The following is a 24,961-nucleotide window of genomic DNA, read 5'->3' on the forward strand; positions in this document are numbered from 1 at the left end:
GAGCGTGGTCACATGCCGCGCCTGAAGGAAGGGCCCGCGTGCGTCGCGACGCATACGCGTCCTACAATTGACCCTCTGATTAATTGGCCTCTGATTAATGAAGATTCTCAACGACGCACGCGAGTTCCTGCCGCAGCCCGTTAACCCCTCCATCGATCTGTCGCGAGCCTGTATACCTGCGGAACATGTGGGATACGGAGTAAAGGGAACAACAAAGTATACGATTGCCTTTTCCTACGTTCTTTATTTAGCCATTAATCGTTTATTAAGTAACGCCTGTAATACTAGAAATTATGACTCTAGAAACACTCGCTACGAGACGTTGCCATGTATGGCGTCGGTAATTCGCTGCTATAGGTTTGCAAGCGAGCGAAATATTGCATGCTGAAGAATAGATCACTTGGTAGATCCTCTCTTAGGTAGGCCCACGCCTCGATGAAAGTTCTCCTAGTAGAGGCTGACTCACCGATCGAGATTAATGAGCGTGCCTTAAAGGCGCCGGGAAAACAACGTCGAGCTTCCTAAGGTCAGCGTGGCGCATTGTCTTGTGCGAAAATCGTGCCTTTACGAGCACATTTAATAAGCACCGGGATGTTCGCTGGATGAAGTGGTAATTAAAACGTACTCACGCGCCATGCGTGGCGCTTTAAACAGACCAATTTTCCGATTAAGCCTTAACTATACACCGGCCTACTATCGCGCTCTCCACATGCGCCACGATCTCTATCTCTAAATGAAATAAATGGAGCTCGAGCTGTGTGATTTTTAGAAGAACATTAGATAGTGTAATAATTGTGTTTTACTGAAGTGTGCATAATAACTTACGATTGTATTTTCTTTTTGTTACAGGTAATGCAAACATTCACTCGCAATCTTATGAAGCTCGGGCCGAAGCTGTCAGCCCTTGGATAAGTAAACGCTTAAGAAAACAGTTTATTATTACTATTAACTCTTCCGTTGCCAATAAGCACGCGCTGATTTTTATTCAAGTGAGTCTTTTATGTAATTAGATATGTAAACATGCTTGTAGTCGCGACGAAAAGTGTTGTAACCGTGCAGATCAAAATGAAACGAGTCGCTTTGTCGAGCCATTGTAACTACCGCACTTGATCGACGAGTGACTCACAGTCACGGAAGGTTTATTAAATAAATCAAATCGTTTCGCGTGTCGGCCGAGCATCCCGGAACAATCGGACTTTTACAGGAGCGAAATGTCACTGCGACTGTAAATCGACTCTCTCGCCGGTCGCGCCGAAGAAGACTCGCGTCCGCACGATGCGTCCCACTTTTCCTCGCATCGCCGTCGCTCGCCCGCCGGTGATTTACGCGCGACACTTGTATAGGGCGTCCATAAATCGAGTTCTCGCGTTCGCCGAAAAATTGATTCGATAGTCGACTGCGGATGCACGATGAAGTGAACGTAGTGTGAATAACTCAGAAACGTAATTAAGCTGATTAGATTTCAAGAGCAAAGCATTCTGAGATATAAAACACTACAAAAGAAAAACTGCAATGACAAAAAACAGTCGGAGAAAACATGTGAAAAAGATTGATCTCGCGCAAAGATCTATTACGACATTCAACCGCAGCACTAGGAAAAACGGAAAATAATAATAAAAGTATTTATTTAAAGGTTATGATTTTACATTTCATTTTAATTATAAATCAATTTTAATAAATTACTTGAGATAAATAAGTTTTCTATCTTTTATTATACATTTATTATTTTCTTCACTGCTTGATAAAAAATTGAAATAAATTCAATATAAATTGTTTATTAATTAAAAACTTTTTTACTTTGGATTTAAAAAAAATAAAAAATAATAAAATGTATAATAGAAAATAGACAACTTATTTTTCGTAACGAAATGTAAAATAAATATCTCATTTCAAGTAAATGTATATATAAATATTAAATATTATTTTCTTTTTTTATATTTATTACACACAAAATATTTCTCAACTAATTTTTATAAACACTTCCTTTAATAAATTATTTCTATTATTATTTTCTGCTTTTCCCAGTATTGTAAGCCCGAATGCGAGCGGATCATTAAATAAGCATTACGTTTTGAAGATTAAGTGGGCGATGGGACACACTGTCTAAAGCGGGACGTGTAGTCACTTAGTCATACTTAGTTCAGAATCGGGATGCGTTCACGATATCATCTCCTCACGTCCCCGCGTCTCCTCCGTACGTTGCGCAATCATCTCACCTTGCCGCGGAAACGCGAGACAATGGTCTCATGTGAGACGCCACTGCGCGCGAGATGCGCGAAGATACGCGATCTCGTTGGCGTGCCTGACTCCTGGAAATACCGCCGCGTTGCGGCCGAATATGGACAGGACGTGGACGCGGCTCCTTTGATACGCTCGCTAATGATTCATTGACGGGAGGCTAGAGAACGTGATATAACGAACCGTGCGAAGATACCCGCGGACGATGAAACGCACGACATCATCGCGATATCTAATGTCGGTCTTTGCGGAAAAATTATTTTCCAGTCCGGGATTCCCTCGTGTGAATTAATAAGGCGTACATTATTAACTCGCTCGATGTATATACATGCGACTAATTTTAACGTCTTGCCGCGGGCGTAATCAATGTTTTTATTTGTCTTCTAAAGAAGGAAGAACGACTATACGGAATTTATTTTCCAATAAATTCTTTTCTCTATCTCTCTCTTTGTTTTCAAATCGCATCAAATGGCATCTATTATATCATTGTTCGTTAGAATGATTTACAGTGAAATTAATTTTATGCAATTTTATGCTAGATTTAGTATTAGCATTCTTCTCTTTCTTGCGGAGCTTTGACATCTAACATTAAATTTCTCGATAACAATTTCCTACATTTGATTTACCGAGAAACCATTAATTTAAATTGAAGTGGAAAGTAATATCCTGTTAGCGGTCGGTGTCATTGTAATTTTTATAGACTATATAATGTTATAAACTGTATATAAAGAATGCATTGGTGTGATCGAGGTTAAAAAAATGCTAAGGTAGGAGGTGGAATAAGGCACCTGTTATCGTAATACGTTCACGTCTTTGAGACGTGCTCACATGTATCGACACGTACCGTCAAAGATCAACTGTACAAGTAAGAAAAAGACAAGATAAAAACTAAATCAAGGAAACAGACAGCCGCCGCTCCATATAAACACAACTGACGTAGATGAAGTAAAAAGATTCGAAATGAATGTTGAAATCTGAGCATATTCGCGTCCTGTCTGTAACGAGTATAAAAAAATCCGGTTTTTCTTTCACAATCCTGCGATTGCGGCGGGTTTAGGTGCCGATGCAGCTGATTGCTAGAAATTAGTCACGGGATATGTAACCGCCGCATTACAGCGCGTTATCGACGTATGGAACGGAGTAAAATTGAAATATGTGCTGATCGGTGAAAGTACTTTGGGTTATGGCAGTCATGCCGCAGGATAAATTAACCCTCCGACTGCGTTGAACAATTTTCGATTTGTACGCGATTTGACGTAACATCTACTACGTACATCTAACATTTGTCTTCACGCTTCAGAATAGTATCAGGAATTATTCCAAGTTGCCAAGTATCGATTTTAGGCTGGACAATTTTCACTTATGACAGATGCAATAGATTTAAAATGAGGTACATGATAGATTTCAGTTAAAAACATTAGAATGAATGGTGTTTGAAAAAAAAAAATATGCTGTAAAACACAACGTGCAGCAGGGAATTAAAATTCGCTCCATAAGTTAAGACAACGAAGACGACGACAGTTCGGCGCCTTTCGAACTATTATTCATTCGCCGGTTTTCCCTCTCTTTCTCTCTTTCTCTCTCTCCCTCTCTTTTCTCTCTCGCTTGTGCCATTGTTGTCGGTCGCGTAGGCTCAATAGAATCAGCAAACAATTTATTACGCCTACTCCTTAGGGCGCATCTATGCGCTTATCAACGATCGCTCGGTGCTCCTTGCAAACGATCGCTTCTTCGAGCCTCTAAGGAGAGAGAGCAGCCGATACTAACTCTGAAGCCCTCCTCTCTCGCGTGAGCATATCTATCAGCGCTACCGTGTACGTGCACGTATTAGAAATGCTTTATTTTAATGAGGTACATTGATACCTTCATCCACCGAATAGCACGAGAATATCATTTGAGAAATGTGGACATTTTTTACATCACAAATTTTTTTATATTTTACAGTGTCGTTAACGCTGTATCGTTATATTTGAGAAAACGAGTTTCTGCGATAAATAAGTATAAATGATTTTTAATATTAAATATTTGATAAATTTACGTGATAAAGTTTACTTAAATTATTTTATTTGATAAAATTTTTATAATGTGCATCAAATATTTCTGTTGCCTTTATTTCAAATATTTTCCAATCATGTCATCTTTAGTTGATTAATATTTAGATCGATGAAGCAGTATTAAGGCTTCATTGTACAAGTAGTAAATTCGAATGCATTCGATTGCCGTTTTCGTCAATGATCGTACATGTCGCGCGCGAATAAATAACACAAATCAGCTCTACGATTGGTACGATCTCGGTAAGTTTCCTCTTTCGTGCGAGGCATGAAATTTATGTATGCATAAATAACGAAACCAGTTTTAATCATTTTTACGATGCTATTATAGAAGGGGAATCCTTAACGGGGAGAAAGGGCGGAATTTGGAATGAGATAATTACAGCGGTTCTTGTATAATGATCTCGCGTAATAATTCGCAATGAGTATGCGGATTGTATTAGCAAGTAGAGAGTACATATTTGAATGCTTTCCTTTCTCCGAATAACGCTTCAATCTTTAAGACAATGTATCAACAGTTTATCTTGACCGACCGCATTTCACGGTTCGTCCTTTCACAGCCTCGTTTGTTAAATGTAAACAAAGCGTAGTAGTGGAGACAACGGAAATTAACTGCCGCGAGAGAACGGAGAATCTCTTACGAATTCGCAGACGTAATTACGACAGCCGCGATAAAAGCCTCCCCGTTTAACGCTCGCATCCCTCACCGGCGTTAAGGATCGGATTGCTTAATCCTCGTGGAGAGCTCGTGTTCACGATAAATCACAAACGCGCGCTAATAAGTGAACAGTCGCGAATCTAGACCGACGATAAGTTTGCCAGTCGCGCGCTCGAACGCACGCACGCACGCCCGTACGCCCGCACGCACCCACGTACGTACGCACGCACGCACGCACGCACGCGTGTGTAGATACACCGGAAGATTTCTGGGGCGATAAAATCCCGCGAGCAAGGAACTCATGTCCCGTAACTATCTGCCGGCACCGTCTGCGTTTTCGTGAGCTAGCAGGTCTTTAAAGCGAGGACAGCGACGCGAGAGGGGATGAAGAGGAGAACTCGCGAACGGGTACGACATTTTCCACGAGAACGAGCTGCGCCTTGCTAACCTGCCCGAGTAAAAGCGTGAAATTACCGGCAACCAGGGTAAAATTACGCTCCTCCTCCCCCTCCCTCTCCTATCTCCCTGCCGCTTCTTCCTCGCGCATTTCCTACCGCTCGTCGTCGCCTCTTTCTTTCTCCAACATCCCAGCTGGCAGAACCCGCTCGAAAATTGCATGTGCCCGCTATGCGCCGAAGAGTACTTCGGATAATGCGGCTGCGGCTTACGGGTCCTGCTCCTCGCGGTTGTGTGCGTATGTGTACGCGTACATACGGATGCTCCTGGAGATGGGAATTTGTGCATGCATAGTGGACGACGCTACGGGTGTTTTGTACCAAAATGCTTGAAGACGCGCAATCGGAACTTCAATAATTTTAATCGCCGAAAATAGAAAATCACGTATCGATATGTAAAAACAATTTCATACGACCGTACGTGTTCCGCGTGAAACTGGGTAAGAAAGAGAACTTTAGTGACGGTTCTTCGCTTTGCGTGCTTTAATTTGGGAAGAATCGGTTATTCCCGTTTCCATATGAATGCGGAAGCGTCATGCACTTATATGACTGCGACGACGCGTCGTGACGCGTTTTTGTCAGCCGCCTATCTGGCCGCGCGCTACCACGTCTGTCAAAGCGTTAAGACCAAAAACACGGGACAAGCATGTAAGAAAGGACGTTGCTGAAAGCTGTGTCGAACGCGAGCGTTTCCAGCGGTTAGCCGAGGATGCGCCTGGAAAGCGCAGCGGTACATACGCGCGTTCAACACAATGTACCGTTTCAACATCTAACCGTAAGATCTTCCACGTGAAACCGCAACACGTTGAATACGAATTTTTGCCCCATCATCATTTTATATCTTATGTGCCATCATGTCATATCTCGCCGAACTCTAACTTAATTTCGCGCTTTAGCGCGAGATAGGTACGCTGTCCCGTGTGTTCGGACAGTCATACTTTATTTATGCTCTCGGTCTGCCTTAATTATTTCAAGCACAAAACATGATTCACATCTAGATCTCGCGCGTACGCCGCGCACCGAGCGATTCCTAGAAACAATAAATTGTTCCATAATGTTCTATGCCGGCACTTTAAAATGTAAATCCCGAGCGAACAACACGCGAGCTCTGACTTCCGGCCGACCGCCTCTGTCGATCGAGCGATTCGACCGCGCTCACACAAACCGGGTTACTATATCGCGATCTGCGCGATCGAAATGTGTTTCTCTCGCGCGTATGCTAATGTCGGGATTTTCCGGCGCGAGATCACGACGAATCACGAATCCTATGCGAGCGCGAGCGCGCGCGCGCGCGAGCTCTATGCAGCGTGCCGGCGAGATAAGACTTTATCTCACGAGTGCGTCACATTACTACCTGCGTCACGCCGCAACGGTGCGCGGGCAGGCGCATCGGTGCGCACAGCGGCGGTCGTATAAGCATGATATAAAGCACATCCTCGCCACGAGGGAATCTACTTCATCATCCTGCGCGGTAGCGCAATGTCACTCGTTCACCGAGTTCCCGTCCGTTTTGTTGCACACGTACTTTGCTGTAAACACGGTTCGCCGTTGCTGCTGTTGCTGTTGCCTCCGCCGCCGTTTTTTGCACGCGGCTGCATTTGCATACACGGCCGGGTGCGTCAGAAGCGACGAGCAGTTCGCGACGCCAGTCGCGATTGCAAATGAGTCTCCGCGGCCGATGGCGACTCGCTCTTCCGGCTTGCGAAACTCACAAACTCCGACGTCTCAACGAGGCTCTCTCTCTCTCTCTCTCTCTCTCTCTCTCTCTCTCTCTCTTTCGACGCGTGATTTAGCGCGCTTTGAACGCGCCGCCATCCGATTTGCGCGAGGATTGATCAGCGTGGAAGTGCTGATATCTCTTAATATGCGATTTAACATGCATTGACGACCCCCGCCCGCGTCCGGTTGCGGTAGCATAATTTCACGCGGTATTCTTTCCCGATAGACGGACGTGCAAAGTCCGTTAATTAGATATTCTTGCTACCGTTTGTGAAGGCATCAGTTATTGTTCTCATCGGTTCCTGTCGGGTTTCCCATTCATCTAATTACTACATCGCGTAAAGATCAACCTTTTCTATATTAATGCCATTGTTGGACATGCTGGTGCTTCGAGACGTTTAATCTTCCGAAGAATCGGAAAGCGCTATTTAGGGTGTACATACAACACGAGTACACGACATGTATAATGAATGGAATACGTATGCGCGCATTAAACGTTTCGCAGTAACATTAGTTCCGCCATTTCCTCGCGCGGCGCATCTCACACCTGTTTGTGTTCGTCTAGGCTACCTACCTACCTCGCGGTAGACCGCGCTCCGCTCTCGAGCTCTCTCACACATGCACGAATTAAGACGTAAGGGACTCGCCTTAAGCGCAACCGTGCATCAAGTCCGTGCATCGCGGGAATGCGTCTTTGCGCTCGCTTTCGTGGAAGCGCTAAGGTCTATTTAGGTAAGCCGGGAGGAGCCGGCTTCGCGCTCCGCCGGGCCGCGCGCGAGAGCGTTTCTATACTTTTACGGAAATCGGCAGCTTGGCGGCACATCGCGTGCACCATGTACAGCACGCGCATGGTTTACAACTCGGTTGGCGAACGACCCGGCCTAACCCGTAAAGTACACGCGGTAAAGGACTGCTTCGCCGGCTGCGTCCGAGACGCAGACGCAGGTATCCGCGAAGACGCACGAAAAAAAAGAGGAGGCGAGATTGAGATATCGACCTGCACGGCGGAACGATTGCGTTTCCTCTTCCGCGGCCTGATCGCGATCGCGAAAATACGAGCCTGCTGAGCATTAGCGACACACAAAGAGATGGAAGTGGACGTACGTAGGGACCGTTACCGAGATTAGATATGAAGCGGATAAGAATGTATGCATAATGATGACGCAAACAGTCGAGATTTAGGGTTTTTTTGTGTGTATTAATCCTAAAACAATACACTAATGTGGCATGTCCAGACAGATGTTTTTTTTTTCTTGACATTTGTATAAATTTGAAAATTGACTAATTTATCTGATAGATTTTTTTTAATACGTTAGATGCTCTTCTTCTTTGGCGTAAAGGACAGCGTAAAAATCAGCAAATAATCTTTAAACAATAACAATCGAAAGTCTGTACTTAGATATGCCACATCTAAATGTGTCATTTGTTTTATAGAGTTGCAATTGTGACATATTTTTTCTTTAAATTCAAAGTTTGAAATTTTCAAAACATTATTTAGAAAACCTCTTGATTTATCTAACAAATTTCTGGAAAAGTTTTAATTTTTTTTTTTATAGTATTTTTTTTTTAAGTATACATGTGCTTGCTATAATTATTGCTATTGTATTTTTTAATGTTTATTGCTTTGATTAGAAAAATACAATTTGTTTATTATGAAAATTATATGCGATTAAAGTAGGATTGGGTATGCCATCTCTATGGAAGAAAAAATTCTTAAATTTTAATAACAATTTATTCGAATAGTACTAATGAAATATTCACACACAGTACATAAATATTTACTTTATGAGAAAAAATGATATTTAAATTAGTGTTTTTGTACTAAATAAATATGTATTTCCTACATTTAGTAAATATTTCATTAGTATTATACTATTCGAATAAATATTTATTAAAGTTTAGTAATTTTTCCTGCAGTACAGTTATTTCCATGACAAAACAAATCGCGTGTGTCTTTCTAGGCTTGCAATTGAAGATTTGGAATTTGGATGCTCTTGCTGATATGTCTCTTAAAAGTGTGATATTTTATTGATAAAATATATTTTTATTTTTTTCAAGTTACGAAAGGAATACAGTTTATTTTTGGCAAAGATATAATTGGAGACTTGTATGGCTAGCCGTTTTTTTTCTCGTTCTATTATCACATTTTCGACTCACGTAGCAGCATAAATTAATTCTTTCGCAATGTTTCGCGGTACCAATCGTCTTCGCAGCCGCTCGGCAACCTGCTACCTCGCGCCAGGTGCGATTCGAAGCGCGAGGCGCTCGCCGAAGCGAAACTCTTGGCGCGGCGTAAACGATTTTATCGCGCGACGAGCACTACGTGTTCAGGGATACCGTAGGTATTTCGCGCAGGGGCCACTCTAGTTGTTGTCTTTCCGAGAGATAGATCAAGATATCGTTTCGTATTGTCTCGCCTCGCCGTCGAAAGTCACCTCATTGTCGCTCTAATGGAAGGGGCCAAGTGCCAAGTTTCGCTGAGAGACGCGAGCGTGAAAGGGATGGAACTTTCGACATAATAGCACAGTTGTCATGCAAATATGAAAGAGAGAAAGAGAAGTCGCGGAATTCGTAATATCGTCGAATGAATTTTACTACTGTAAAGTTCCGCGAAAAAGAATAACGTTGATATTTTACGTTCGTGAAGAGATGCGGATAATACCTATATTTTTTTTATTACAACCAATATCTCTGTTTTTATGGAAGCTGTAACGATCCTGTGTTCGCGAACTTATTCGTGTGGTTGTGTGCTGTGAGCGGTAGATACGACGATATTTGCTGATTTTCTACCGACGCAATATATTTATCATATAACGGCGGAAAACCTGTCGTCCACCGGAAAGACGACACAAATCCTGATGATCGCGTAAGATCGAGTAAGATTAACGTTGCCACATACGACAACGGTTTAGACGCGGTTGAAGCGACAACGTAAACGTGACCGTGGCTTAGTGGGACGCTGACCACGGCGTAGGAACGACCCAGGGGACGAGGATCTACACCTCGATGAGCACAGCACGACATTCTCCTCGCTTCCCTCGCCTCTCTGTGTACATGGTGGTCCCTCGCTCTCTTCCTCCGCGGCCGCTACCAAGAAGAAGGTCCCTTCTCTTCTTCTCTCTCTCTTTCTTTCTTTCCCTTTCTCTTCTCTGATTGTCTCTCTTCTCTGTTTTCCCTGGCCTCTCTCCCTCTATTTTTCTCCCTCCTTCCGATTTATTCTTTCTCTCTGTCTCTCTCTCGCTCTTTCTCTCTTCTGTCCTGTCTCCGCTCATCGTCCTCGAGCGCATCCACCACGATTGTCCGGTAAACCATGCTGCGAACCGCTCACCGTGACGAAGGTACCCACCTACAAACGAGGACTTATTCCGGCTCGTGGAAACTCGCGAGAACACGGACATGGGAATGTCCGTCAGGTCCCGCGTCATGTCCATATCGTGAAAATTGCAAAGTGAGGCCGTCGCGGTTTCAACCAGCGCTTTCCCAAATACGCCGCTACGATGAGAAAGATACGCCCGATTTGATCCTACAACGGCTGCGCCGCTTTTCCTGTGCTAGTTCGTTCGTTAAAGTCGCTGCACGCTAATTCTGATACGTGTGCCGATTTTGTTTACGATTATCTTCATTATTTATCCGATTAAGATGTCGACAAGAGAGAAGAGAAAAAGGAATCTTTGCTCTAATATATATTTCTTTGTAACAATTACGTGTCATAATTTACATATTAATAATTATCTACGTAATCATTGATGCGTTTTTTTACCAATTTCTTAATTCTGTTAAACGTACGTCTTCTTCATAAATTAAAGCCCAAAATTTTCCGGTTTTCAGCGTGAGCATAATTTCATCCTCAGTTGAGAAACCGTTTGTAAATCACTGCATCTCAATTAACGTAAGAAATAAACGGGCGTTAATTAATATTAATAACCTTATAAAGCTAATAACTCGTGTCGTAAAAATACTATCACCCTATTAATCTCGACGTAATAGAAAGATTAGTAATTGCTACTAATGTATAGCCACGTTGAATGAATAATTGTATTCAAGCAAATTCGCGATTTTACGATCGACCGACAGTTAGGTACGCGACACAGCAGCGGGCAGATATTAATCCGAATGCGTTTTCGCGCCGTTAACGTCCATTTGCGGCTTGCGATCGGAAGACTTTACAGAGGGATCGCGTATTGCTTTTGGCTTACTGCGAATTCTTTTACCTCCTCCTCGATGTAACGCGGTAACGAGGTTGAGCGACCGAGAGGAGGAGGAGGAGGAGGCGGAGGGTAGAGAGGATAGCGCGAAACGACGTGCAGCATGGTGGAAGTCAGGATCGGTTCCTACACATGCAATTGCATGCGGATGAATAGGGTCTTTGTGTCTTGCGAACGACAGCCGGCGCGATATACAATAACGGTGCCCGAAGATTTCTCACGTAACGCAGGACCACAGGTTGCGGCTGATCCTGCGTAAATGCCTCGCGCGAACTCGCGCTGAAATCCGAAGGGAATAAACGAGACTCTTCATCCGAGACTTCAGCCGTTCATCACACGGCGCTTTCGCGATGCGAGAGAGAGAGATTTTTGATTGGAGGAAATACGGATTGATTAAGAGCATGACCGATAATGAAAATTTACTGGCGCCACACAGGAAGTTAAGGAAAGTCAGGCCTCTTCCGGGGAAGAAACTTAATTACTAATTATGGAAAATTAATTAGTTTGCTTACGCTTTCGCGCAACGTGTGCTTTCAGAAGGGAGATTAACTGCCTTTGAAAAATAATGCTATCTCGCATATACATATCAGAGGAAGTAATGTTTCTTGATAAGAGAAAAATTATGAAGTACAGTAATTGGAATTGTTCGGGGGGGAATATAGATTCAATCAGACTTTATTTCTTCAACGAGTGCAGCTGCCTGTTCGTAATCCTTTATAACGACATGTTTTTCCTCCTCAACAAGAACGCAACTGAACAATTAGTAATGAGCCTCTTTAAAAACGTTTACGACAGCAGAAATCAGCGACTCGATACGCTCACAATGCATTAATCGCATTTTAATTGTGACGCGACCGGCGCAGCGGCAGCGGCGGCGGCGGGGCACTGTTTCTGCGTGGTCATTCCTTCAAGATCTAATGAATCCGTGTGAAACGCATCAACGGCGGACGTTGATAGATGACAACCACTGATTGGTATCCGTGGACGTGGAAACGGAAAGCGGAGAAAAATACCGAGAGGGGGGAAGCAGAAAAAAAAGGCAACGGGAGCGAGAGAATGCATCGGTACGCGCTGGTGTGATGTAACGCCGTTATGAATATGTACAAAATAACAAATGGCGACGGTACAAAAGGAACGGTGACGGTGTTGTACCGCTCCGCGCGCGCGACGCGGTATTCCGCTCGTCACGGTGTCACCGTTGTTCGCGGCACGTGAGCCCACTACGGAATTGCGTTTGATTTCAACCACTTTTCGTCTCTTCGCGCGCGCGACCTCGTGCCAGCGCGACGTCGCAGCGCGCGGAGCGGACGCGGAGTGCGCGAAGCGTATAATAACGATATCGCGATAATCGCGCTTCCGATTAAGATTTCACCGGACAAAGCTAGCACGCGCGGCTTTGTGCCGCGAACGGCCGACAAAACGACAGCGAGGCGCGATTGCGCGCAACATTGTTGCGCGCGACCCATCGCGCGTCGCCCATCTCGTCCAAAGTCCCCATTATCACACCAGAAAAATGCCAAGGCTCGCGTGTTGACGCGTTGAGTAAACCGGTAGAGACACGTAGTCGAGTAAGGGGGGCAGCGAGCCCTCGCTTGACTTTTCCTTTTTTCATTATTATTTTGTTGAAAGATATTAACTAGTAACTTGCCACTTAATTAATATGCCTTTGAGCATCGCGCGCGAGCGCTAGCTGGCATGAGGGATGATAGGAGATCAAGATCGTCCTTCGGATTATGTGAGGATGTAATCCGCCACGCGAGGAGTTGGAGAGCTTAGCTGAAATCTGAACGCGGACTCCAACACTGAAACACGCGAATCACGCCGCCGATAACATCTATAATTCCTTTTATATCATCGTCGGATTCCGACGCGAACTTTCCCGCTACGTTCGCGGTCATACATACAAAAGAAACAACCGTGAACGAAACAAAAGCGAGGAGGACCGCTGCACCGTTGGGGAATTTCGTTGTTGAGGTGGCACTGCGCATCACCGATGCCAGGCAGGAAGTGGGAACCGCCGAAGCAGCGAGGGGCCCCGGCGGCGCGTGGACGAGAGGAGCGCGGGGCCGGAGGGCTCGACGTTGCATTGTAGGAGTGAGCGGGTGAGCGAAATGAAAAAAAAAAAAAGGCATTATAGCATTATGCGAACGAACGGGGCCCTAGTGACGCATTTACACGGCTGTTATTATTCTCCCTGACCTCCTACTCCCCCGTATCCTCTTCACCCAGTCGATAGCTGGAAATGTAAACGCTTATGATATCCGCCGCCGCGCCGTGTGCCCGACCGGGCGACCGTCCTCCTCCTCTTCGAAATACGCGACATATGTTATCCAGCTGCGTCCAAGTGTGATTTTGGACATATTAGCGAGATACGATGGAACGCATTTAATAATTAGGAGAAATTGCGCATCTTGCGAATGTCGGAAACAAGAGAACAGTAATTACCGTTTCTTTATTTCATCAGTATCGAAGCAAACAACCTGGTCAGGGTCAAAATGAATCAAAATTTTCCGTTTTGATGTACGTATGAATACTATGAATGTGTCACGTCTCCTCCTCGTTTTGCTCTATCTTTTCCGTGCAAACAAGTGCACTGCTAATTCGGCGCTATCAGATGTACGCTCGTTGATCTACTTAGTTAGATCGTATAAAGGGCATGAACGAGGGTGACCTCATCACCGTGCGCTCTTCACCGTGCCCCGCGCGCGTGATTGACGCTCGCTGAAAATCCTCAGGCGAGGTGCACCGGCGCTGCGTCGGGCACCGATGACGGATTAGTTTGTTACGGCTTTCGGACGCAGGTAGGCCGTACCGATACGCGTGATTATTTATTGTGTGGACAGATTGGATCATTCAGAACGTGCCGACGGGGGTCCTACTATATGAAGGGGGATCGACCCGCCGTCAGGAATAACTCGAACTAACGTGCGCGACACAACGCTGTAATATAACTTTCAATTTCGCGTGGATCTCTACGTGAGAAACCGGGAGCGCGATATAATTCGCCGTAATTCACCACCCAGAGAAACATTTCTTCGAATAAAAAAATATCTGTTTTAATCCAAGAAATTTGTGCGTTATGCATTGTTACGTTTATTAGAACTAATAAAATAGTTCAGATATACATTGCAAATCTTTTTCTAAATGAAAAATATATTTTTTTAACCGGAGTAATGAAATTATTTATTATATTCTGTCAGCAGGTATTTTCTTTGAATTAGAAAAGTGTTTAAATTAAACAAACAATTTATTTACTTTAAGAAATGACAATAATGTTGTTTCTTGAAACAAAATAAATTTTTATTTTTTTAAAGATCCTTTCATTTCGACTTAAAAAAATCCAAGTTAAAGAAACAATTTCATTAATTTAAACATCATTTTTCTCTGGATGATTTGTCCTAATTTTATAGCTTCTTAATGCGACAAACATTTCGAATAGTACCTACAGATTTTATCTAACGAAGATTTCATCTATTCGTATAGTTAATTGTAAATGTTACGATCGTCGAAGTATTTATAAAAATATTTATAGATAATTATTATCTGGTAAATTACATGTGGCGGTTAATCAGTAATTAATTATATTTGGGCAGACAGTATATTTCAAATATTATGACTGCGAACTATTCTACCGAGTTCGCATTAATTGTATCATTAGTCGTTCCATCATCATCGTCGCTGTGATTGTATTTAATTGTCCAGTTTCTCCATTTCGATCGAGATGAAGAATGAATTATGATGAGATTAGCAGTGGAGTACATTTATCACGCATAATATAATTGCCGTTGGACAATACGCGTTGACACATTTGCAAAATTACATTTCAACGTGTTGCAATATAATTAATAAAACGTTTGTAAAGATCATCTATTCTCGATTTTATTGGAAATTTAATTTACTTCATATGTGCGTCACAGCATTTTTACAAAATGTATCGATCGCGTAGTGACACAGCTAACACACGATTCCTGGAGTTTGTCGCTATCGATGTGCATTTACTAAGAACTATATTTTTCGCAAATGCTAATCGTGCCGCACTTATGATGAGTGATTTAGTCCACTCGCCGCGACGTGTCAGCTTGACCAACATTGACAGAGCAAACTTTATCGATCTGAAATACCGAATGATTGTCTCACAGTATTCTAAAAAAAAAGATAGATATACTACAACTAGGACATTCTTTTATTAAGTTTTATTCGCTCCGTGTATTTTTCCAGTATACATTATTAATATCAGCTTATGCTAGCGAATGTCTGAAACATTTCTCAATAATGTTCTGAAAGCTGACATCACACATCCGCAGTTTCAACCATCCAAAAAGAAAGTCGCAACTTCTAACGACTCATCCTTCCGCAGTCCCCTCCTCGTATTAGGCGTATAGGGACTTGAAATCATCGAGCTGCATCGCGATCCGAGGATGCAGCCCCGACGCGGATCGAATCGCGGTGGGAGCGTTTCCATTTATACAGAGATAATATTACTCCTAGATGCTACTCATACATATTAAACAGCATCGCCTTCGATTCGCGCTGCACTTTTTCGTCTAAAATCTTACCTGTCCCCTCGATCGCAGCCCGCCCCTCTCCCCCGCCCTTTCGTTCCCTGCCCGCTGGCATCCTCTTCCGTCCCCTTCGTCCTCCTGGCGACGATCCGTCGCTCATTGAGTATGCATCAGCGATATCGACAGCGCGGACTGTTACCGAGTTCCTCGCCCGCGGCGACGTCGGAAGCCTCGTCGCTGGCCGCGGCAACATCATCGGTCCGGCAGCAACGGCGTCCTCGCTTCCTCTTTTGCCCCACGAGGCGAGACGAGACGAGGCGAGGCGAGGCGACCACCGGCTGCTCCGCCGCAATTTTTGCTCGCTCGCCGCTCGCTCGCTCGCTCGCGCGCGCACGGCCGCCCGACAGCCATTCGACGCGCAGAGAACCACGTAACACGCGCGTCTAAGTCCAACCGAGAGATAACGACAGCTTGCCACCGTGCCTGCCGGTGCCCGTCGGCGTCGGGGTGCATTCGTATCCCTTGGCTCGCTCGCTCGTTCGTTCGTTCGTTCGTTCGTTCGTTCGTTCGTTCGTATTCTTCCTTTAACTCGCGCGACGCGAAGCCGCGCGAAGATTCCGCTCGACGCCTCATGCCTGCGTCGCTTGTTGTAACGCTGCTGGAGTATAAAGCGATTTTGATTGCTACCTCGCGGCCAGTCGACGGCTCTATGATTCACTCTCGGAGTGTAATTTGATTTATTTCTCCAGTTACTCTTAACACCCGGTGTGGTTTCTTCATATGTGGCCTGCATGAACATTCGAAATTTTCATAAAACAAAGTTTATATAAATTACGTGAAGATTACTTTATTATTATTTATTAATTAATCGTTTGTAATAATATAAATAATAATGTTAATGGATTAAGAAAATATTGAATATACATACGAACATAAATATTGAATATTTAAAAATGTTACGTTTAGACCAAAATCTTGTCGATATATACTACTTAAAATTCTCAAACACAACATTTTTCTCTTTTAAGTAGTACGCAAATTGTGGGAATGATTTGATGGAAAGAATGTTAGTAACGGAGTAATGAGTGGTACAGAGAGTAATAAATCACTGACGAGCTTGTCGTCATATCTACCGCGAGAGAACAATCATTATTATCTCGAACTACATTTCGCACCATAAAACATTACATTTTCACACGCGTTTCAAAACTCTCTCTATCTTAAAATAATCGTATAGCTATATATGTATAATATATTGATATACAACGAATATATAATATAAAAATTAAATATTTATTTAAAAGAAGATACATAGTTTTTATATTTTAAAAATTACAAAATTTTACGAAATAATTAGTGACAAAACATGTATTCTACCGCTGCCATCCAGTCACTTAAGTCACTTTTTTGTTATCTTTTTTTTTTACACGTCACTAAAGAGCCATTATCGTCCAAAACGAGTTACAATAGTCATTTTTTTCCTGAGCTAAAATTTGTAAAATATAAATGTTCTATTCATATATATTTGTGTGTCTCTCATAATAATTGCTACTCGCTCACTGTTCCGATGTCTTCAGCATCTGATTATTTTACACTGCGAATCGAATGCTAGACAAGCGACGCTAATATAAAATCTATCTCGTTACCAGAGAAAAAACGCAAAGATAAAAACAATTGTTGAACATACAAAAGAATGTTCGTGCTTGGCTTTTCGCAATGAACTCGAAGACATAGTCCTAGTATTCAGTTGTTCGTCACAGAATGTTACGTATAACTGGTACTCTGTCGCGGTTATTTTATCGTGTTACCAAGATATCTTCAAGTGCAACTTTATTTAATTTCCCACTTTTTGTAATGTGTATTGTTCTAGCCCCTGTTCTTAAACTTTTAAACTTACTGTGAAAAGAAAATGACCTCAATTACTCTGAAAATTTAATAAAAATGTCATTGCTCACTCGGTTACTATATTTTTTTTTTTCCGATGACTACTTGGCAGCGCTGATATCCTGACTTTAGATATAACAAATAAAATTTTCGATCATTGTCCCGTTCTTCGAATTAGGGATCAATAAGAACCATTCGTACGAGTACCTAACGACATCGGGAAAAAAAGATATTAAAAAAAGATATTAATTAAAGCTTTGCACCAAGCGCGCCGACACGCGTAAATATATCCCGCATGCCGTTCCCGCGAGAGAGGAGCCGCCGACGGCTCGAAAAACGGCAAACCCCGTCAGCATTATCCTCGCGAACGAAATGCGCATCCCTTACCGTCGATGCGCGTCGTACCCTGTCAACGTCGGCTGTAAATATCAATAAACAAACCGCCGCGCCCGGGCGAGCGCAATCCACTCTTCCAGGCCGACCGGCCAGTTGAGCGAAATAAAGCACGTCGAAACCGGGTTTTAGCGCTGCTGGCCTTTGTCGGGCGCCATCTCTACCTCGGTGCAACCGGGTTTTTCAGCGAGCAATTAGAAAGAGATTTATTTGCGCCGGCACGCCGCGCGCACGCTCGCCGACCTGGGGCTGCTGATGTTGCCGCGGCATATTTTTCACGATGAATAACGCGTATGCGTTGGGTATCTCGGATTCTCCCAACAACAGGTGCTTGAAAGAATCTAAAGTTGATTTTTCCTCAAATATTGGCAAACCTCGGACGCAGTGAGTTCCGTATTAATCATTTTTGATTTATTCCTCGAATTCATCAAAATATGTTTATTTTATTCGGGAGAATATTGATATTTCAAAGTAATTAATGTGAATCTATCATTAAAATTCAATAGGATGAGTCTGGGACCTTCTGTATACCTTATACATGTACACACATGTGTGCATTTGTGTCAGTCAAGACGTTTTTTTTTTTTAGACCTCGTGCTTTAATGAAGAGGGCTGCGTGTTTCGCAAAACTGAAACTGTACTTTATTTCTGGTTTCTTCACGCTTATGTATAATGCAAAAGCGCCATATCGTATCTGTTTGATTTTTAATTCGCCGAACTGTCATTCCGCATTTTAGCAAAGTGTGTGAAAAGATCTTTTGAGATACTTGCAAATCCATGCGAAAATGTCTTTCCATATTTAATGTGCCGCGTGTAATTGCAATTTACCGAAATGTTTGAATTAAATTCTTTCTTCACTCTTTTTAATCTTATTTGGCATTCTAGTCGAATAATTATGAACTGAAAGCAATTGTTTATCCGAGACCTACGTCAGTCATCAGTCAGTCCGTGATTCCTCCACTGCGCAATAATCTATGAAATTGCGTGCGCATACATACGTTCATGTCATCAACTTTTTTACGCCTTGGACGTCAATCAAGAGCTGGACAGTTACTTTAATTAACTAAGTCGGTTCGCCCGGTCGGGAGGGGACGTTAGAAAATAGCGAGTCAGGCGGTTGAAATGTATCGCGAAATAGTAGCAACATCATACTGAAACGGGTTCGATAAAAGTAAAGAACAGGTTCACCTAATTGCAAAAAGCCGTGTTTACGTACTGTTTTAACACGTTTTACAAGGAAAATATATTTTATCAGCGATACCGTCGATATACGTCAGTCGAAAGATTGATTGGGTAAATGTTATGCTAATCAAGCAGATGACTGAGAAAAAAACAGAAACGTTCAATTGATGCTCTTTTTGCTCGCGCGGGTTTCCGCGATGAAGAGAGTTTCTTCATTGTTCGCTCGATAATTAATAATCAGCCTATATAGGAACGTAACGGTACTATTTTATACTTTACATTCCTATGCGAATGCATTGTTCGACTTAGACTGCCATGAAAGGAGAGTAATCTTTAATTGTGAAAAAACATTCTCTTCGTGCCTGATGAATAAAAGCGCGTATTCACCGTATTCATCTCGCGTTTTGATCGACGTGGCGGTGGAATATCGAGTTTGATCGGGTAAGCCCGGATGGTTCATAGCGGATAGGCTCGTTAAAAAGTCGTTAGGCGTGGTGTGCTATTAATAAAAAAAAAGCGTGTCTCTCTGTTTTCGTCCAAGTCATCCGGCGTAGCCGAATACTTTTAAATCGTACGGTGGAATAACGGAATATGTCAGGGGCAAAAGAGTTACGCGTGTGGAAACCGTCTGAAAGTAATAATCGACTTCCCGTTGTGTGATGTTAGAAATTTTTATTCTTGCAAATATTCAGCGATTTATTGATAGCGCGAACAATAAAAAAAAACCGAAAAAAGTGCATATTAGTGAGTTCAAAATAATTAAGTAAAATTAAATGTGAGAATTATTCTTACTAAATAATATAGATTTTTTTCGCAATAAGGCAGAAAAAGAAATGCGCGAAAAAAGGACGAAGTAAATTTCTTTCGCGATTTCTTTCACGGACCAATTCCGGCGACACGTCCAAACATATGGCTTCGATTCGGGCTGCTGTGCACAGCACGAGTACACCTCGCGCGTATTCCTGTACACGTACGTACGTACACGCTTAGCTCCGCTTAGCGGCAGGGTTACGTAAGATTGAGCCAGCACGTCACGTGCATGCGGTGCATGTGTGCGGATGCTGAGACAAAAAAAATACCGCATGTGCAATCCTAGCGGTCGCGCGTGCGCACCGGTATACGCGCCGCAGGACGACGGAGCTGCCTGCTTGCCTGCCTGCCTGCCAGCCTGCCTGCCTGCCGCTGCGGTTCTATGCATCGCAGCGAGGAGGCAAAAGAAACGGCGATTACGAAACGGCGAGCGTTCTTTTTCTATTTTTTTTTTCTTTTTCCTTCGTCTTCGTACCGCCGAGCCTAACCCGGCAGTACGAAGCGATGATGCGAAGCATCGGATTAGACTCAGGCACGCTTTTGCGCATCGCGGTTGCGAAATGTATTTCCAATCGCGCGCGTCGATAATCGGGCGATGCATCTCGACGAAATCGCTTGCGGTCCTGTTTCCTGATGATTTTATGACTCAACCTGATGGTTCAAGGAAATAATACAAAAATGTTAATGAGAAACAATAATTATTAGCGTCTATAATAGCTATGATGATCGTGTATTTGATACGACTGATGTCGACGTATTTTATAAATATAGCAATTTATTGCGTAACTACATTATATGAGATGATTTATGTGAAAAGTGTGCGACTTATTGATACTTGTATGAATATTCAAATCCTTTAATCTGACCTAAGAAATTAGTTATCGTTATATAAATGCATAAACAACAAGAGTTTGAAAAAAATAATATGAGAAGTAATCCTGTATGACAAGTTGCACACGTGGAAACAAATATGTAAATACTAATAAACATTTAATAATTATTCAGTATAATAAGCGCGTATACTGTTTTGTTCGTATACCTTTTCGTTTCCACAAAGTATCCCTCTTTCTCGCTTATCTAATACCTTGAGAAAATTGACGGAAGTTACCTTCATATGACAAAATGAAGGACAAGTTAGTTAATCAGTCAATTAATATTGATAAGATTATTCGTACTTGTTATCGTTGAAATTTTGAAATAGTCAAGTCCGACATTGTTAGACAAAAGCGTAAGATGTGTAATAAAATTCCTTGCTTTACGTTCATGAAAATCTATCTCTAACGTGATCGTCACTATTTTTCTTGCAGGTGAAAATCTGGTTCCAAAACAGGAGGAGCAAGTACAAGAAGATGATGAAGGCGGCGCAGCAGGGCGGGGGTGGCGGTGGTGGCCAACACGGTAGTCTTCTGGCGGGTGGAACCGCTCTACCCGGAGGACCATCTCCTCAACCCGGTCAACCCGGAAGTCTCATGCAAGGAGGTAAATTACGATTGCATAAATCATATATTTATCGATGTGAATTAAACGAAAAATGTTCAACAAGAAAAATTCTATTCTCTTGTATCGTATAGAGAAAAAGGTGGTATTATCATCATCTTGCAGGCATAGTGGCTACTTATAATATCTCCATTATTAGGTAACGAATTGTAGTGATTATTTATGGAATCATTTGCCTACTAGCGCGCCGTAACGTTATGCAGTGATGTTATTACATAATAACCGATTATAATTATAATTTATTATAAAATATTTTTACTTTTGAGTACTTTGTAACTTTTTTTTAAGAGTAACATTTTAGCATTTAATTATACATACTTCATTTTTTTTTAAACTCGAGCATATTATCACACGATTATGTGTAACACTTTAACATTTTATATTCGGTTACGCACATTTCAAATTATGCAAAGTTAGACATTAGTATTTTGTTAAAACAGCCTTTAACGTACCGACACTTTTCCCAATGCGGCTTGTTTTTGAAGTTTTCATATCGTAGTAATTATTCGATAAGTTGATTGTGGTTCTACTGCTAATTTATAGTTTACATTACATGTATCATAGACGTTCAGCACTGCAGTCTATATGCGGAAGAGTTATGTGTACATTTGCATATACATGTATTCTGCAATGTTCTCTCTTTATTTCAAATTAATATATATATATAATATTATAAGAAACATTTTTCTTAAACACAATCAATTTTTTATATATATTTTTGTAGGGAAGAATCACATTATCATTCTTTTTCTTCTTTGATCTACATTTTTATAAATAACATCATTAGCAATAAATATTTCATAACTTTGAGTCTAAAATCGATTAAATAACATATTGACAAATGTCGATAAGCTTTCAATCTATTGATTATTAAGAAAATTATCGTACAAAATGTATACGAGGGCCGTAATACCACCTTCTCCTCTAATTAGCATTTTAGCATCTTGGAAGAGCGCGTGTTCGTTCGATCTACCGCCGATCGATTGAATCGTTCTCACGATCGGCCAATCTATTTTCGCGAGCACGATTATCACTCGCGCATTTTTAATTGGACGAACGTCCACGGGCGTTAATTGAATGTCACTGGTGAACGTACGCGATGATTGCGCGCTTGACGGGGGCTGCTCCGTCACTTTACCGCATCGCCGCCGCAATCTCCGCGAACGCCGCTTTGCTCCGTAATTACAATACTAATAATCCGACGCAATTTTCGCGGTCTGCGTTTTTTATCGCGCCTTTGCCACTGCCCGTATCGCCGACAACGACGAAACCGCTTGCCTCACCGCTGCTCTCTTTCTGCGACTACTAACGGTAATCTGAAATCCATCTAGTGAGTGATTTATTCGAAAATACGCCACGAAATACACTGCCAGTGTAATTAACCTCATCTTGAGAAATTTCTCTTGCTAAGAATGTTATTCTTTTATGGCGAAATTTAGTCCGTGTATTTGCGCATCGTTGTGCCTAAGGCAATGATTTCGATATGCTACATAAGTTTTATCTTTATGTCGAATAGCTTTATAGTTTAATTTTTAATATATTTTTTCTTACTTTAACGTATTAAATTAATTTTTACGCTAATCACATTCTTGGATTGAACGTTGCAAAAATCAATAAGTATAAACGAATATAAATAATGTGTAATATTTCATAATGTACCTCATTACTTATACTAATGAGTACAAAACTATAACAGTCCCCTGCTTAAGAATAGCATCAAGGTAATGCAAAGTTTCGGAGAAGATAAAAATCGGAGCGCTTCCAAATGGCGGAATATCACGAAAACGTGACGTATAGTTATATAGGGATGAACTATGCATCTCCCCTTCTCTCCCCGAGCCAGACCCCCAACTCGACTTAGAGCCCGCGAAATCGAACGCGCGACCACCCTCTGGAAACTCTTTCCCACCTCGTAACAGCCACCAGATGCATTAGCGCACAATAACGCTCCCTCGCGCGATTAAATTTGCGACGCCGGTCCTATTCAGGCGCATGCAGCTGCATGTGCAGCAACGCGACACGGCTGAATACGACGAAGGCGGCGCCGCGGCGGCGGCGACGGACGGTAGCAGCGACGGCCGCGAGATTCATCGGAGCGGTTCTGAAACGGTTCCCGGTTCGCGTTTGTGTTTCAGGGGGCGGAAGTTCCGTGTCGGGCAGCCCGACGACGGGTTACCTCGGCGGCATGGGCGGCGGGGGCGGCGGTCACACCCCCGGGAGCTCGAGTCCCGGAAGCGAGATGTCGCCTCAGCACAACAGAGCCCGCCGGCACCCGCCTGGCCGAGTGAGATGAAGCACCATCCGCATCCACACGCGCCGCCCCATTCCCATCATCACCCGCACACGGCCGGGCATCATCCACCGCCACCGCCACCGCCACCGCATCACGCGGGCTACATGCCGCAGTACTCCTGGTACCAGGCGGACCCCAACCCCGGACTACTCACGTAAGTGCTGCTTCTCTGAATCGAATTGATATCGATGGAGACTCGATGCATTGCATCATCTTCGGAAGCTAGAGGTTATTGCGAAATTAATGCATCTAAAGTAGTCCTTAATTCCTGGGATACCATCGTATGTCGAAAATGAAAGTACATTAAATTTGCGATCTTATAAGCAACTACAGAGAAACATTGTTCACAAAATTTGAAATTGTATCTACTATTATATCTGATCTTTTTGTAACGATACTACTCAAAAAGTGAAAAAAAATAATTGTATATGTGAAAAATGTCACGCTCTAAAGTTACGTCTTCACTAGAATAACATTAAAAAACTTTTTGTCGCCTATTGTTGCTAGAAATAAGCAACTTATGTCACCTAAAACTACGTCTACACCAAAGCAAAATAGAGCAACATTTGCGCGTTTCTGTTGCCTGTTTCCGTAAAACTTTCGGTATATTTTTCAATATTCTTCATTGTTGCCAAGAACAGAAACTTAAGTTGCCTAATTTCCGTATGTTTTCATATAAGAACAGTAAAATCAAAGGAAACATAGGCAACATTCTTTTCTATAACTTGTGTCGAGTGTAGACGCTCTGTCACTGTCGCTGAAACATATAACTTTGTTGATTTGGTGGAGAGTTAAGTTGCGAAAACTTATTTCTAGCAACAAAAAGTTCCTTAATGTTCCCTTAGTGGATATGCAACTAAGACAGGTAGCTTATATATTTCTACTTCTGGCGATGATGAGGAACTTTAAGAAACATAGTGAAACTTTTACGGGAACAGAAGTGTTTTTGTAGGACATTTGTATAAATGTTGCTCTAGGTTTCTGATGACAATGAGGAACATTGAGAAACATGTTGAAACTTTTATGACACAAATGTTACTCTATGTTACTTTGATGGGGGCGTAGTTCGAGATA

The 24,961-nt window shown here is 42.5% G+C and overlaps 1 protein-coding gene across 1 annotated transcript in view; it reads left to right on the forward strand.

Moving 5' to 3' along the window:
- The window catches only part of LOC105194689 (homeotic protein distal-less), an 85,669-nt gene extending 61,624 nt beyond the window's left edge, over positions 1 to 24,045 (forward strand). The window contains 3 exon segments of the mRNA XM_039455271.1: positions 21,405 to 21,576; positions 23,730 to 23,849; positions 23,852 to 24,045. Coding sequence (XP_039311205.1) covers positions 21,405 to 21,576; positions 23,730 to 23,849; positions 23,852 to 24,045 — 486 coding nt within the window.
- Positions 24,046 to 24,961: the final 916 nt, after the last annotated feature.

This window comes from Solenopsis invicta, chromosome 11, assembly GCF_016802725.1.
Source record: "Solenopsis invicta isolate M01_SB chromosome 11, UNIL_Sinv_3.0, whole genome shotgun sequence".
In the NCBI taxonomy this organism is placed as follows: Eukaryota; Metazoa; Arthropoda; class Insecta; order Hymenoptera; family Formicidae; genus Solenopsis; species Solenopsis invicta.